Source organism: Loxodonta africana, chromosome 4 (genome assembly GCF_030014295.1).
Source record: "Loxodonta africana isolate mLoxAfr1 chromosome 4, mLoxAfr1.hap2, whole genome shotgun sequence".
Taxonomy (NCBI): domain Eukaryota; kingdom Metazoa; phylum Chordata; class Mammalia; order Proboscidea; family Elephantidae; genus Loxodonta; species Loxodonta africana.
The window spans coordinates 72,358,631-72,374,405 of NC_087345.1; the positions used below are offsets into that span (position 1 = coordinate 72,358,631).

A 15,775-nucleotide genomic window follows, 5' to 3' on the forward strand; every position below is an offset into this window, starting at 1 on the left:
AGGGAAAATGCAGAACGGAATTTCAAATTCTCATGCATTCCAGACCTCCTGGAGCCATAAAGGTTAGATAAACCGCTGAAACTATTGCCGTGAGATAATCTTTAAACCTTAAACCAAAAATATCCCCTGAAGTCTTCTTAAAACCAAACAATAGTTTAACTTAACTAGTAAAAAATCTCTGCCTTGAGACTTGATGGTCTGAGACTAGAGCGACCCGGGAGGTCATGGTCCTCAGACCCTTTGTTAGCCCAAGACTGGAACAATTCCTGAAGCCAACTCTTCAGACATGGATTGGACTGGACTATAGGACAGAAAATGATACTGGTGAGGAGTGAGCTTCTTGAATCAAGTAGACACATGAGACTATGTGGGCAGCTCCTGTCTGGAGTGGAGATGAGAAGGCAGAGGGGGACAGGAGCTGGCTGAATGAACACAGGGAATACAGGGTGGAGAGGAGTGTGCTATCTCATTAGGGGGAGAGCAGCTAGAAGTACACAGCAAGGTGTGTGTAAGTTTTTGTAAGAGAGACTGAGTTGATTTGTAAGCTTTCACTTTAAAAAAAAAAAAAAGTCTGCCTTGAACATTAAAGCCCCTCCCCCCCAAAAAAACCCCCACTGCCATTGAGCCGATTCTGATTCATAGCGACCCCATAGGACAGAGTAGAACTGCCCCATAGAGTTTCCAGTGAGCACCAGGTGGACTTGAGCTGCTGACCTTTATGATTAGCAGCTGTAGCACTTAACCACTACGCCACCACGGTTTCCCCTTGAGCAGAAAGCTCTTTTAAGATCTTTATGGAATCAAATTGACAACCAAAAAAACCCGTTGCTGTTAAGTCGATTCCGACTCACAGCGACCCTATAGAACAGAGTAGAACTGCCTCCTCTTCCAAGGAGAAGCTGGTGGATTCAAACTGCGGGCCTTCTGATTAGTAGCCGAATCACCACTGTGCCACCAGGGCTACTTGAATTGTTAGAAAGGAACCTTAGGGGGCAGTGAACTCATGTTAACTGGCGGGGGGGAGACAACTCAGAAAAGGAGGATGAAAACGGTTGCACAACTAGAAGATAATGTCGCTAAATGGTACATGTAGAAACTTGAATTGGTATGTGTTTTGCTCTGTATATTCTCAACAACAAAATAAATAAAATTTTTTTAAATATTATTTAAAAACGTATTTCTTCTTTGCTGTTGATTCACGGATAATAACACAAGAAGGCCTTTCCTATATACTTAACCTGTGTTCCCGCCTTAGAACATAGTCCTCCAAACTGGTCGCAGGAGGTGGAAGTGGGGCAAAAAGAGGAGGAGATGGGAAAATTGACAAGAGAAGTACTAGTGTGGGAAAATTTGGAAGGGGGATTAACATTGTGTCTGTGCTCCAAATTTGGCCCACTTACGAAATTACTATTTCTAGCACTGGGCACTTTTTCCAATAAAGTGGTCCCTCTGGTTTCTATTTGAAGCTTTCAGTTTCATACCACACATAAAAGTTAAAACATATTGAATATTCGACACTCTTCTAAGCACTCTTCATGTATATCCAAAGACTACTAAATTCAATTTTTAACAAATTCAAAATAAAGCTCCATGGGGAAAATATTAAATGATGCAGGAAGCATCAAAAGAAGATGGAAGGAATACACAGAGTCATTATACCAAAAAGAATTAGTCTGATGTTCAACCATTTCAAGAGGTGGCATATGATCAGGAACCGATGGTACTGAAGGAAGAAGTCCAAGCTGCTCCGAAGGCATTGGTGAAAAACAAGGCTCCAGGAATTGATGGAATATCAATTGAGATGTTTCAACAGATGCAGCGCTGGAGGTGCTCACTCGTCTAGGCCAAGAAATATGGAAGACAGCTTCCTGGCCAACTGATTGGAAGAGATCCATATTTATGCCTATTCCGAAGAAAAGTGATCCAACCGAATATGAAAATTATAGAACAATATCATTAATATCACACGTGAGCAAAATTTTGCTGAAGATCATTCAAAAATGGCTGCAGCAGTATACAGACAGGGAACTGCCAAAAATTCAGGCCGGTTTCAGAAGAGGACGTGGAACCAGGGATATCACTGCTGATGTCAGATGGATCCTGGCTGAAAGCAGAGACTACCAGAAGGATGTTTACCTGTGTTTTATTGATTATGCAAAGGCATTCGACTGTGTGGATCATAACAAACGATGGATAACATTGAGAAGAATGGGAATTCCCAAACACTTAATTGTGCTCATGAGGAACCTTTACGTAGATCAAGAGGCAGTTGTTCAGAGAGAACAAGGGGATACTGATTGGTTTAAAGTCAGGAAAGGCGTGCGTCAGAGTTGTATTCTTTTGCCATACCTATTCAATCTGTACGCTGAGCAAATAATCCGAGAAGCTGGACTATATGAAGAAGAACGGGGCATCAGGGTCAGAGGAAGACTAATTAACAACATGAGTTATGCAGATGACACAACTTTGCTTGCTGAAAGTGAAGAGGATTTGAAGCACTTACTAATGAAGATCAAAAACCACGGCCTTCAGTATGGACTGCACCGCAATGTAAAGAAAACTAAAATCCTCACAACCAATGAGCAACATCATGACAAACGGAGAAAAGACTTAAGTTGTCAAGGATTTCATTTTACTTGGATCCACAATCAACAGCCATGGAAGCAGCAGTCAAGAAATCAAAAGACGCGTTGCATTGGGTAAATCTGCTGCAAAGAACCTCTTTAAAGTGTTGAAGAGCAAAGCTGTCACCTTGAAGACTAAGGTGCGCCTGACCCAAGCCATGGTATTTTCAATCCCATCATATGTATGTGAAAGCTGGACAATGAATAAGGAAGACCGAAGAAGAACTGACGCCTTTGAATTGTGGTGTTGGTGAAGAATATTGAATATACCATGGACTGCCAAAAGAACGAACAGATCTGTCTTAGAAGAAGTACAACCAGAATGCTCCGTAGAAGCAAGGATGGTGAGACTACGTCTTACATACTTTGGACATGTTGTCAGGAGGGATCAGTCCCTGGAGAAGGATATCATGCTCGGCAGAGTACAGGGTCAGTGGAAAAGAGGAAGACCCTCAACAAGGCGAATTGACACAGTGGCTGCAACAATGAGCTCAAGCATAACAACGATTGTAAGGATGGCTCAGGACCAGGCAGTGTTTCGCTCTGTTGTGCATTGGGTCGTTATGAGTCGGAACTGACTTGATGGCACCTAACAACAACAACTAAACTCAATTTTTAATAAATTCAAAATAAAGCTCCATGTGCTTCTGTGAAAAAGAAAGTTAAGTGGAGAGGGAACACCAGTTGCCTCCCGACTGTCCCTGACAAGCGTTCCACAAGCCTGTCCTCCAGAAAGGACTGTTAAGGATGAAATAAAGACTACAAGTTAGCAGGGACAAAGCTTGCTTCTCACTTCAAAGCATAACCAACAGTTATGCTGAAAAAGACTGTCTGAAAGGAAGAGATTTTTCAGTTCTCCTTTTTTTTTTCTAATTTCCAAGTTTTCTGCATTGAGCATTATTATTTTATGTATTGTCTTAGTCACTGGGGAAAATAAATATATTAAAAAGTGTTTCCTTACTTTTATGAGGAAAAAGCAAACGAGTCAATCACCTTTTTTTTTTTTTTTTTAAGAGCTTTGTAACCTTCTTCTTAGGCCAAGAAATTAGATTAATGAAAAAGCATCAGCCTTATTTACGAAGCATAAAGTTGTATTTGTCCCTAATCGCACCAAGCCAGGTCCAGGCAACAGTATTCTCAACAATATTAGCCAACAGAGACTCCTTTGTAATACTGCACTCTTAAACACGAGATAATTCTTTAAAATTTTCTTTAAATTACAATAGCTCTTGAATGTAACTGGTTAATGATAATGGAATTGTGAGCAAGTGGAAGGAAAAAAGCTTCACTTTTCCTGTAATTATTTTCTAGTTCTCCTGTTCTTGAAAAACAAAGGATTTGTTTCCAGCTATGTTCTGTTAAAACCCAAAAACCAAGCCCATTTCCATGAAGTCGATGCCATCATAGCAACCCTATAAGACAGAGCAGAACTGTCCCATAGAGTTCCCAAGGAGCGGACCTTTCAGTTAACAGCTGAGCTCTTAACCACTGTGCCACCAGGACACAGTGTTAATAATTCTTAGTGTTTTGATTTTTATAAACTTTCTTTCAAAATTCCCTGTAGCCTAAATTGTTGCAACCCTCCTGTCCCAAGGTAGAAAATTACAGTAAAGACTGTTTTACTTTGTGAAATTCACAAATAAATCTCAGATCAAAATAAGGTAACCCACAAAAACTGATCCCTCCTTATCCTAAAGCCAAGTTTTCAGAGTGTGTTCTGGACAGAATTCAATATAAGAGCTAAGAACCCAGTTCCTCCAAGCTTGTCCAGTTTGCCTGACTTATTAGTAAAAAAATGATGACAGTGATCACAGTCCAAGTTTAACTTAGGAGGACATTAATTTTATCAGGAAGTTACTTTGTGTCTCAAACTGCTCCAAAAATAATCACATCCTTAACTCATTTCACCTCTGCTCCACCTGCTCACCTCCTCCTCCCCAGTAAAAAATTTAACAGATGAAGACTGCCTCTGAGAATGGTCTCTTCCTAAAAACATTAACAGTGTTATGAAGTGTGTTTTGAAACTAAGAGTTTTGGAGTTTGTCATGGATTGATTATATCCCCCCCAAAATGTGTGTATCAACTTGGTTAGGCCATGATTCCCAGTATTATATGACTGTCCTCCATTTTGTGATTGTAATTTTATGTTGAGAGGATTAGGGTGGGATTGTAACACCACCCTCACTCAGGTCACCTCCCTGATCCAAGGTAAAGGGGGTTTCCCTCGGGTGTGGCCTGCACCACCTTTTATCTCTCAATAGATGAAAGGAAAGGGAAGCAAGCAGAGAGTGGGTGAGCTCATACCATCAAGAAAGCAGCACGGGGGAGCAGAGTGCGTCCTTTGGATAAGGGGTCTCTGTTCCTGAGAAGCTCCTTGGCCAGGGGAAGATTGAGGACAAGGACTTCCTTCCAGAACGGACAGAGAAAAGAAGCCTTCCCCTGGAGCCGACGCCCTGAATTTAGACTTACAGCCTACCAGACTGTGAGAAAATAAATTTCTCTTTGTTAAAGCCATCCACTTGTGGTATTTCTGTTATGGCAGCACTAGGTGACCAAGACAGAGTTCATGGTACTTCTCTTCCATAATTTGTCTTTAATAAATTAATTTCCACTTGAGTTGGAATCGACCTGACAGCAACTAGCAACAACATATACTTCTCTGATGTTTTACATTTGTATTTTGGTCCCTCCACTGACTAACCAACCCATCGAATCCTTAAGGAACTGGCTGTGTCTTTTTATGGCACCTCAGCAAACAGTAGCCATAAAATTACTCATCCTGGCGGCTCCTCATAAAAAGTGCACAATTCCTCTGGCACTGTGAGGACTTTTTTCCATAAAGAATTTTTAGGCTATAGACAAGTCTTAACTCTTCTAGAGATACTCTGTCTTTTAAAGAATACTTCTTCGGGTATCAAATCTCTCCCACATGTTGACTTTACTACCTTAAAATAGGTCTCCAGACATCTGTCACTCCCAGTACTACCTAAATAGTGCCACCCACACTTCTACCACAGATGGGCACAATGCAATATGTCCATCTTTTAAAAAAGCAAAGCTATCTCTCTTGACCTCCCTTCAGCTTAGAAACGCCTTGGAGCATATTTTTATCCCCTCAAGTGCTGAGATCAGTATCTGGAACATGCAGCCCTGGTGGAAAGACTAGAAAGAAGATGGTGCCAGTGGAGGTGGGCCCCATATGCCCTCCTGCCACACCTTTCCTCACACTCAGAGGGCAATGGCGGAGCAGGCCATCACGGAAGATGCCTGGTCCCATTTCTTTTCCTCTAAGTGATTTAACTATTAACTTTAAAACATCAGTTTGTTTACAGCCTAGAATGGTCCACAAATTAAGGGACCAGTATCAGGAAATGCTGGATTTTCCATCAGATGGGCAGGCCCAGTACTCTGGTCAGTTTTTGCCTGAGTGAGCTTTCAGCCTGGAGAGATTTTTCTTATCTCTGGGCTTACAGACTCAGGCTCATGTAAACAACTTTCACTGTACAAATTAGGGGCCACTCAGCATTTCCCCACAACCAGAAGATAAGAGCGTTTGCTGTTCTTCATCTTTCATTGCAACTGCTTTGGGAGATCTGGGGAATGAAAAAAGAAAGCAAGAATCACAAGCAATTTTGAAAACTTCTCTGTACCACAAATTTATTAAGATCTTTTTCAAAGTATCTTTATTAAGACATAATTCATACACCACAAAATTCACCCAAAGTATACAATTCAATAGTTTTAGTATATTCACAGTTGTGCAGCCATCACCATGACCTGAGTTTAGAACATTTTCATCAATTCAAAAAGAAACTTCTACCCATTAGAAGTCACTCCTCACCCAACTCATGCCATTAATAAGATCTTACAGTTTATATTCTAGTTGATGAACAGTCTATATCCCCCACAGAACTTAGCAAGTATTTAGAAATTGAATTACTTCCACTGCCATCAAATGCATATACATGTATACTGCAAAAAATCTCAAAAATAATTCGTTCCAGTAAACATCATGTTCAAAAACTTGTTACTAGCATGTCCCAAGATCTCCTCCTTCTCCAATAATTTAAGATTACAGTTAAGAATAAAATTATGATATTTTGAAAACAAGATGTATGTTCCTAAAGCAGTAACATTTTGCTGCTGTTGTTTTGAAGTTTCAATTATTGTTTCACAATCAAAACATTTTAAAAAGAAGAAGTAACAGCGGCTCTAAGGTGTACATTTCTGGAGAGGCGCTCCTCTCTTTTCCCCTGCCTCACCACAGCCGTGAGTAGACTAGATCTGTCCACCTGCTTCATCCATGAAATAGTTCTGCATTAAAAAACTAGTTACACCAACATCTGCCCCCAGAGAAATCAATCCCAAAGTGAAACGAGGGCAAGGGAGGAGTGATCTTTATTTCCAAACTGTTTCATGGATGAAGCAGGTAAATTATAACATGTAAGTAATTTTTATAGCATTCACAAAAGTTAATACAATTACCAAAGAAAAAAATTATTGGAATCATTTACTGGGAGATAAGAGAAGGTGACCATGTCAGTGAATTAGTTCCAAGGAGAATCTAGAGTTTTAATTAAAAATTAGACTATTGGCAGGATTGTTTTGTTAAAGTAGAAATGACTCTTCCCTAAATTGATTTTAGTTGGAATTATACTGGAAAACAAGGGGAGAACTGGCGGCCTGACCCTGGAGCATCGTCATCCTTTTCCTAAGCAAACATGCTTCAGATTCATGCAGAAGGAGTGCCACCAATAACTGCCTCCATCAACCTGGTGGTCCCTGAGGTGCAGCCTCTGAGCTGGACTGCATCATCCTGCACACAGTGCTTCAGAATTACACCCTGCAACTTTTCCAAGTTTCACACAATTAGAAAACGTAAGTATGTGATTACTGTGGGAACCCCAACATAATTACATCACATATTCTCCCAGAGATAAGATGAGGCAAAAGACAACACTGAGCGAAAAGTAACAAGTCCTCCTCATTCATCTTTGCATCTGATGTTCCCAGAATCTGGGGGCTGCTCAAGCAGAGTAAATAAATGAATTAATCAGTCTGTTTCTTCTACAAATTGGGCAAAATGTTTATAAAATTATAGTCCTGGGGTGTGTTTACAAAAGGCTTGAGTACCTGCCGGGAAGGAAGCACTTTGCAGTAACAGACACTGTGAAAGATAAAGTTTAAAAATGGACAGTGTCTTCAAAGAGGTATAGATCTAATTCTATAAACCAAAATAAAAATATAATACCTATTAAGAAAATTAAATTATTCAAGGAATCATACAACTACTGTGTTCATTCTGCCATGAGAACCTCCGCTCTCTAGAACCAAGATACCTCCCTTCCTCACCCCTATTCGTCAAAGAAAATTGCCAATTCAAGCAAATATTCAAAAGTATGGTAAGGTAATATCTAAACACCAACTGGTCTATTTTAACTACTGCCTTAGCACTTCTAATTATTTAAAGTAAGAATGCTTAACAATTTATGCATAAGAATCGCCAAATCTACAATTAAACATTAAATGGTGTCTTGAAAATAACTTTTTAACATAGGCATCCACAGACACTATAGTCATTATCATTTTCATTGTCCCTCCAAATATCCCAGACCTAAATTAGATGAGCTGCAGAAGTCCCTGACATTCAGTCCTCACTTAAAAGGGGGAAGGACAGAAAGAGAGAGCACAGCCTCTTAAGAGTCTCTTTTTCTATTATTAGATTTAAGTGTGTGAAATGTAGTAACATATTCTTTAGTAAGTTAGTTCTGTATATGGTTATATGGCTTTTTCAAAGTGGTTAAGCTCTCACCTGCTAACCAAAAGCTCGGCGGTTCAACTCATCGGCCACTCCTCAGAAGAAAGATGTGTACAGCCTTGAAATCCTATGGGGCAGTTCGAAAGATGAGATTTGAGACCTGGAGTTGATTTAAGACTCTTGGGATGATGTGATAGGGTGAATGTGTTTGTACATGGCATGGACTTGAATTTGGGGGGCACAAAGGGTGGAATGTTATGGATTGACTTATGCCCCCCCAAAATGTGTTATAAATCCTAACCTCTATGCCTGTGGTTATAATCCCATTTGGGAATGGGCTGTCTTTTATGTTAATAAGTCAGGGTTAGTGTAGGCTGAGCCTTGAGTCAATCTCTCTTGAGATATAAAAGAGATTAAACAATCAAATGAACAAGCAGAGATGGAGGAAGACAGATGCCAAGCCACAGGGAGATCTCCAAGGAACCAGGAAAGAGAAGCTGAAAAAGAGACAAGGACCTATCCCCAGAGCCGAGAGAGAGAAAGCCCTCCCCCCGAGCTGGTGCCCTGAATTCCAACTTCTAGCCTCCTATACCGTGAGAAAATAAATTTGTTTGTTAAAGCCGTCCGCTTGTGATAATTCTGTTATGGCAGCACTAGATACCTAAGACAGAGTCCGAATTGATGGCAACGGGTGTGTGTGTAACCTCAAGTCCAAATCTATTTATATCAAACAGCAAAGCACGTACAGCAAAATCCTCCTGGCAACCACTTTATCAGCACGTAAAAAATCAGTTAGTGGCAGTAGAGGCAAAAGCCAAAGAACCTACCATACAAACAATCTCACATACACAAGTCATAAAGTTTACAGGACAGTGTAACTAAAGTAAATACTCAGTGCAGGGACTTTCCAATGAGTGTAATACATTTAAGCAAATGAAGTAAAGATGTGTTTAAGAATCAGTATTAAAAAGTCAAAACAGCAGATCACTTTAGTGAAACTGTTTCTTTAATGAGGTGCAGGAAAAGGCTTTAGTGCGATTTCCTAAAACTTTTTCTTTGCTAGTAAAGATTTTCCAGATGAAAAAGCAATTTTTGCTTTGGCATGCTGAGAACAACTCGTTAATCAGATATTGATTAAATATTTGAATTTGGTCTTACCAATAAGCTCATAACTATACACATTACAGGGGTGTCATGTGATGGAGACATCAAGGCAGGGCCCTGGTTTGAGGTACTGCTCCCTCTTTTGCATGGAGATGCTTAAATGAACTTTTTCGAATTTACAGATGACACCTGGGCAAATGAGCCAGCTAACACAGTTAAGATCCACAGGGTGAAATTAAAGATACATTTAAGGTCTACACTTGAGATCCCAAAACGACAAAATTGCACAAGTACATTATCTACATCATGAGAAAAACAAATGATTCCACTCTACTTCGTGCTAACCAAATGGTTGGCAGTTCAAACCCACCCAGCAGCTCCTCGGGAGAAAAGACCTGGCAATCTGCTCTCGTAAAGATTAAAAAAAAAAAAAGATTACAGCCTAGAAAACCCCATGGGGCAGTTGTATTCTGTTACACTGGGTCGCTATGAACCGGAAGTCAACTGGATGGCACCTAACAACAACAACTGAAGAACAATACTGGCAAAGACGAACAGTTTAGAGGAGATCATAATGATGGAGTCCCTGGGTGGTGCAATGTGCTCAGCTGCTACCCGAAAGGCTGGAGGGTGAGCCCAACCAGAGGTGCCTCAGAAGACCTGGCCATCTACTTCCGAAAAATCAGCCACTGAAAACCGTATGGTGCACAGTTCTACTCTGAGACGCATGGGGTCACCACGAGTCAGAGTCGACTCCATGACAACTGGGTTTTTTTATAGCAAGGACTGAAAACTATACAGTAATACACAGGGGATGTTTAGTGTGGGGGAAAAGGAAAACTGATGAGATGTGAAAACTGTCTTCACAACCGTAAAAAAATATCGTATGTAGGATAGATTAGCCTTGCGCTCCCTGCAAGACCCATTTTGTGAAAGCGATACGGGAGACAGTTTGGTTTATTTTGCCAAAAAACTTTCTGATCCTCAAAACTGTCCAACAATCGCTGTCTTAGAAGTTAGCAAGCTCTTTGTTCTATGAGTGTTTAAGCAGAAATAGCATGACCACTTTGAAAATGAGACTTTTTCAAGGCATTTAACGCTGCTCTCTTAGCTATCAGAACAGCAGAATTTCTCCTGATTCTCCTGTCCCTGAGAAGTGAATCTGTTCTAGAAGGATGCCCTGGACTATTTTCCTCACTGATTCTTACTTGTAGGGTGGGGAAGACTACGCATTAAAATAAACCAAGGTGCTTTTTTAAATTCAGATGTCTGCAGCCCACCACAGTCCACGGTCAGGCTCAGTTGGTGTACTCTCAAGAGCTTTTAAAAGCAATTTCGACACCCACCCTTGGCTAACTCTAGAGCTGTACCAAGAAGACTCTGTCCACTCCCACGGCTCCTACAACCAGTTTTATGCCTCCCACATCTATTTTCTCCAGCTCAGGCTATCCTCTACACCTTTGGTTCCACATGGCCAGTATTCCTGCAAACTCTCCACCAACCCCTCTACCTCCACATGCTGCCATGTCACTATCCAGCTAATCTTCCCAAAGAGCGAAATACCTCAAACACTGCACAGGCAGACATTCAAGTTTATGCTTGTTATACATCCTATACTCTCATCAAACTCAAGTGTCTGCAATTTTGGGCACAGATTCTAATTCTACCTCCCACCCCAGCCCTCGTGCCCAAATGTCTGAGGTCCAGCCACTGTGCAAAACACAGCTCAAACACCTCCTCTCCTATGCAGGGCCTTGTGCCGCAGACAGCCACAGCACTTCTGCAACTTTCCTCACTTCCTATATTATGGCTGGCCATATGCATTTCTAATCTTGGGTAATACATGCAGTACCTCTTGAAGATTGGACCTATTTTCCATTCATTCTGTTTTATACCCCTCAAAGGGCCTAAGAGGCCTTCTCTAAAGTCACAACCCTGGAAATAAAACAAGTAAGGGCTCATTTTTCTTTTGCCATGAAGGAGAGGAGGGAGAAGATCAGTTAAAAAGATGAGAAATTAGATCAGTAAATCGTAACTATGCAGAGATTTATCATTTGGTTAATTACTGACAAGCTAATAATCATGAGCAGGGAGACTGACTTGGTTCTTTATATTTAGACAGACCTAGATCAAAATTCCAGCTTCCCCACTACTAGCTACATGAACTTGGGCAAACTATTTAACCTCTCAAAACTTTAATTTCCTCGTCTGTAAAATGGGAATCATATAACAATACCTATACCTCATTAGGAAACCCTGATGGCGTAGTGGTTAAGTGCTACAGGTGCCAACCAAAGGGTCAGCAGCTCGAATCCGTCAGGCGCTCCTTGGAAACTCAACAGGGCAGTTCCACTATGAGTCGGAATCAACTCGACGGCACTGGGTTTGATCTGGTTTGGTTTACACCTCGTTAGGTTGTAATGGACCATAAATGAGCTAAGGAATACAAATCATTTAGCACAAGGCCTGATATAGAGAAGGCTCTCAATAACTGCTGGAGTTGTTACTGTTATTGAATCCTTAAAATGTACACACAGTGGTATTTGTGTCTTTCACTCCATTTTCAACATTTTCAATTTACAAGCTGGTGGGCATGTAAATTGGAGTGGGGAGAAACCAAACATTGATCCCTTCTGAAGTATAATGTTTCCTATAGGAATCTAAAGTCAAATGATTTTTTTAATATCTCAACATGAATATGATGGAAAAAATGACTAAGTCTTTTATCTTGGAAAATAACCTCTATGTCTAAATAAGTTGCTGAACACAGCCTTATGGTTGCATTATTGGGAATTTATCTTTATCACATCCAAGCCACACTAATCAACAACCTTCTCCCAAGCTCCCCACTTGAAGATACAATTAAAAATCAAACATCTAAAAAAAGACTGACTGACACAAAGGTCTCAGAGAACATCTAGCTCAACTTGCATAAGATAGTTTATAAAGAAAATGTTCTATATTCTACTTTGGTGAGTAGTGTCTGGGGTCTTAAAAGCTTGTGAGCAGCCATTTAAGATACACCACTGGTCTTACCCTGTCTGGAGCAAGGGAGAATGAAGAAAACCAAAGACACAAGGGAAAGATTAGTCCAAAGGACTAACGGACCACATCTACCATGGCCAAAACTAATTTATGGTGATAAAAGTCAGAATAGTGGTTAGGCTCAAGGGTTGGAGAGGTTACTGGATGAGAAAGCATACAAGAGAATTTTCTGGGGCGACAGACATGTTCTATATCTGATCTGAGAGAGAAAGAGAGAGGAAGAAAAAGAAAGACAGATGTTAAACTGTACGCTTAAGATCTGTACATTTTACTGTATATGAGTTATAATTCAACTTAAAAAATTCAAATATCTACACAAATAAAGATGAAGATTCTGTGTCTGAAGGTACAACATGCCCTGTTCTTAACTCAGGAGTAAAAGATTTTTTTCTTAGGATAAAGTTGTAGAAGTAGAATTACTAGGTCAGGGGAAAATTTTAACAGCATTGGCATAGAGAATTTAGAATATTCCTGGCTCTTTACCTTTATTATAAACTCTAACCAAAGCACTCCTGTTTTTAATGCAATTTTAACTGATGACGGTTTAGGTTATTTCCTTGAATTATAAACACCACTCCATCTGGCCTATTAACTTAGTCGAGCAAAATATTTATTTTCAGCAATGTCGAAATACAAAAGCAAAAGAACAGGAAACTATATTTAAGAAAAACAAAATACCACAATAAGATTAACAGACTATATACAATTTTTAAGAGTACCCTTAGGAATTTGCCTTTGTATGAAAGTATATTTTCAACACAACTGTATACAAGCCACAACGAATCTTTATTTTATTTAAATTCACTAGGGAGCAAATGAAACCCTGAGATGAAGTGGAAAATCAAATTGTTCTTTTTAGGATTAACCTGTTAGTAACCTCTGGGTGTTTTTACATGATCAGTGAAGATCCCAGAATAAAATTCATATACATTTTTTTCCCTATTACAAAGCAAAACAGGACAGTTTGGGGGGGGTGGGGGGGGAAGGAAACATTATTCTATCACCCAGAGAAATTTCTTCCAGTTTTGTCTTTCAATTTAATGATATACTATACATGCCCCCTTTAAAAATCTTTGCCATTTAAAATTTATTTTGTGGATATCTGTGCATCTTTAATAACAATAATGGCTAACATTTGCTGAGCATCTACTATGCACCCTGCATATTCTAAGCATTTGACATATATTAACTTACTTCATATTCAAAATAACCCGAGGAGAGCTGTTAATAGTTACAATGATCAATTGTATATAAAAAACTTTTCCAAGGTCACACAGGTCTAAGTGACAGCACCAGGATTAAAATTCAGTCTGGATTTGGAAACTGTATTTTTAACTACTGTACTCTACCTCTACAAATAATTTTAAATACTTGAATGTCTATACATCTGGCGTTACATTATACAACAGGTTTAATGTTGTACCTTTAAACTGTTTCCAAATTCTCCACTATCAAAAACAATGCTTTGAGGGAAAAAAAAAAAATGTTTTGATGAGCCTTCGTGTAAGAGATCTTTCTATACATCCTTGATTCCCCCCTCCCACACCACCATCCCAGTCCCTCCTACCCCCCACCCCCACTTAAAATAAATTTTTAGAAGTAGAATTGTAGGTCAGAGGACAAAGTAAATAATTTAAGTAAACAGATGAGCTGTCACCTTTAATTTGTTTCCAAATTTTCCACTATTAAAAACAACATTTTGGAAGAAAGAAAGCTTTGATGAAGGCAAAGTCATAGAAGCTTCATAAACCAAACAACCAAACCCATTATCATGGAATCGATTCCGACTCATAGCAATCCTAAAGGACAGAGGAGAACTGCCCCATAGAGTTTCTAAGGAGCAGCTGGTAGATTCGAACTGCTGACCTCCTGGTTAGCAGCCTAGCTCTTAACTACATCATGCCACCTGGACTCCAGAAGCATCATAACCCACCACTCACTGCTGCTGAGTTTCCAAGGAGCACCTGGGGGATTCAAACTGCTTAACTTTTGGTTAGCAGCTGTAGGTCTTAACCACTACGCCACCAGGGCTTCCAGAAGCTTCACAGACACATCCAAAAACACCCTGAGGGACTGAGTTACTGGGGCTGAGGGCTGGGGATCATGGTCACGGGGTCATCTAGGTCAACTGGCATAACGAAGTTCACAAAGAAAACGTTCTACATTCAACTTTCGTGATTAGCGTTTAAGGTCTTAAAAGTTTGTGAGTGGCCATTTAAGATACATCTACTGGTCCCATCCTGTCTGGAACAAAGGAGAATGACAAAAACCAAAGACGCAAGGGAAATAATAGTCCCAAGGACTAATGGACCACAAGTACCACAGCCTCCACCAGTCTGAGTCCAGAATAACTAGATGGTGCCTGGCTACCACCACCAACCACTCTGACAGGGATCACAATAGAGGGTCCTGGACAGAGCAGGAGAAAAACATACAACAAAACTCAAATTCACAAAACAAAAACAGACTTACTGGTCTGACAGAGATAGGAGGCACTCCTGAGACTATGGCCCCCATACACCCTTTTAACTCAGAACTGAAGCCACTCCCGAAGTTCACCCTCAGCCAAAGAGTAGACAGGTCTGTAAAACAAACAACACATATGAGGAACATACTTCCTAGTTCAACCATGTGTAGGAGGCCAAAGGGGCAACGCCTGCCCAAAAGCAATGACAAGAAGGCAGGAAGAGACAGGACAAATAGATGGGTGGAAGCGGGGAACTGGGGTGTGGAATGGGAGAGTGTTGACACATCAAGGGGATTACAACTAATGTCACAAAACAATTTGTGTATAAATTGTTGAATGAGAAACTAATTTGCTCTGTAGTTTCACCTAAAGCACAATTTAAAAAAAAGAAAGGAAATGCTTTGATAAGCCTTCTTGTAAGAGATCTTTCCATACATCCTTGATCCCAACCCCCTTAGGATAAATTTTTAGAAATAGAACTGCTAGGTCAGAGGACAAAGTAAATAAACAATCAGATAAGCTGTCAACTACAGCACATTTTCATTAGCTTGTAAGGGGGCCTAATGTTGCAGAAAAGATAATTTGCAATAAATAATTGTAATTAGATGACTCCTAGCATAAGGATAAGAATCACTAGGTACTTCTGACAGTGGCAAGAGAGGATACAGACGACTAAAGAAATGCTGGTAATTCAAAAATAGATTAACTCCTTAAGTGTCCCTTGGAGTCAATGAATTCTCAAACCCAGTCTCAGCAACTGTACAGACCCACCAGCCC

General features: G+C 40.1%; 1 protein-coding gene across 2 annotated transcripts in view; it reads right to left on the bottom strand.

Annotated features, from left to right (window-relative positions):
• The window catches only part of RASSF3 (Ras association domain family member 3), a 100,940-nt gene that overhangs the window by 58,507 nt on the left and 26,658 nt on the right, over positions 1-15,775 (bottom strand). Inside the window, exon 1 of one of the 2 annotated variants that reach the window (XM_064283928.1) lies at positions 4,929-8,418. The exons of the other annotated variant lie outside the window; for it this stretch is intronic. Coding sequence (XP_064139998.1) covers positions 4,929-4,931 — 3 coding nt within the window. The 5' untranslated portion in view covers positions 4,932-8,418. Of the gene's footprint in view, positions 1-4,928; positions 8,419-15,775 lie in introns of those variants that run through there. 2 annotated transcript variants of the gene reach the window in all.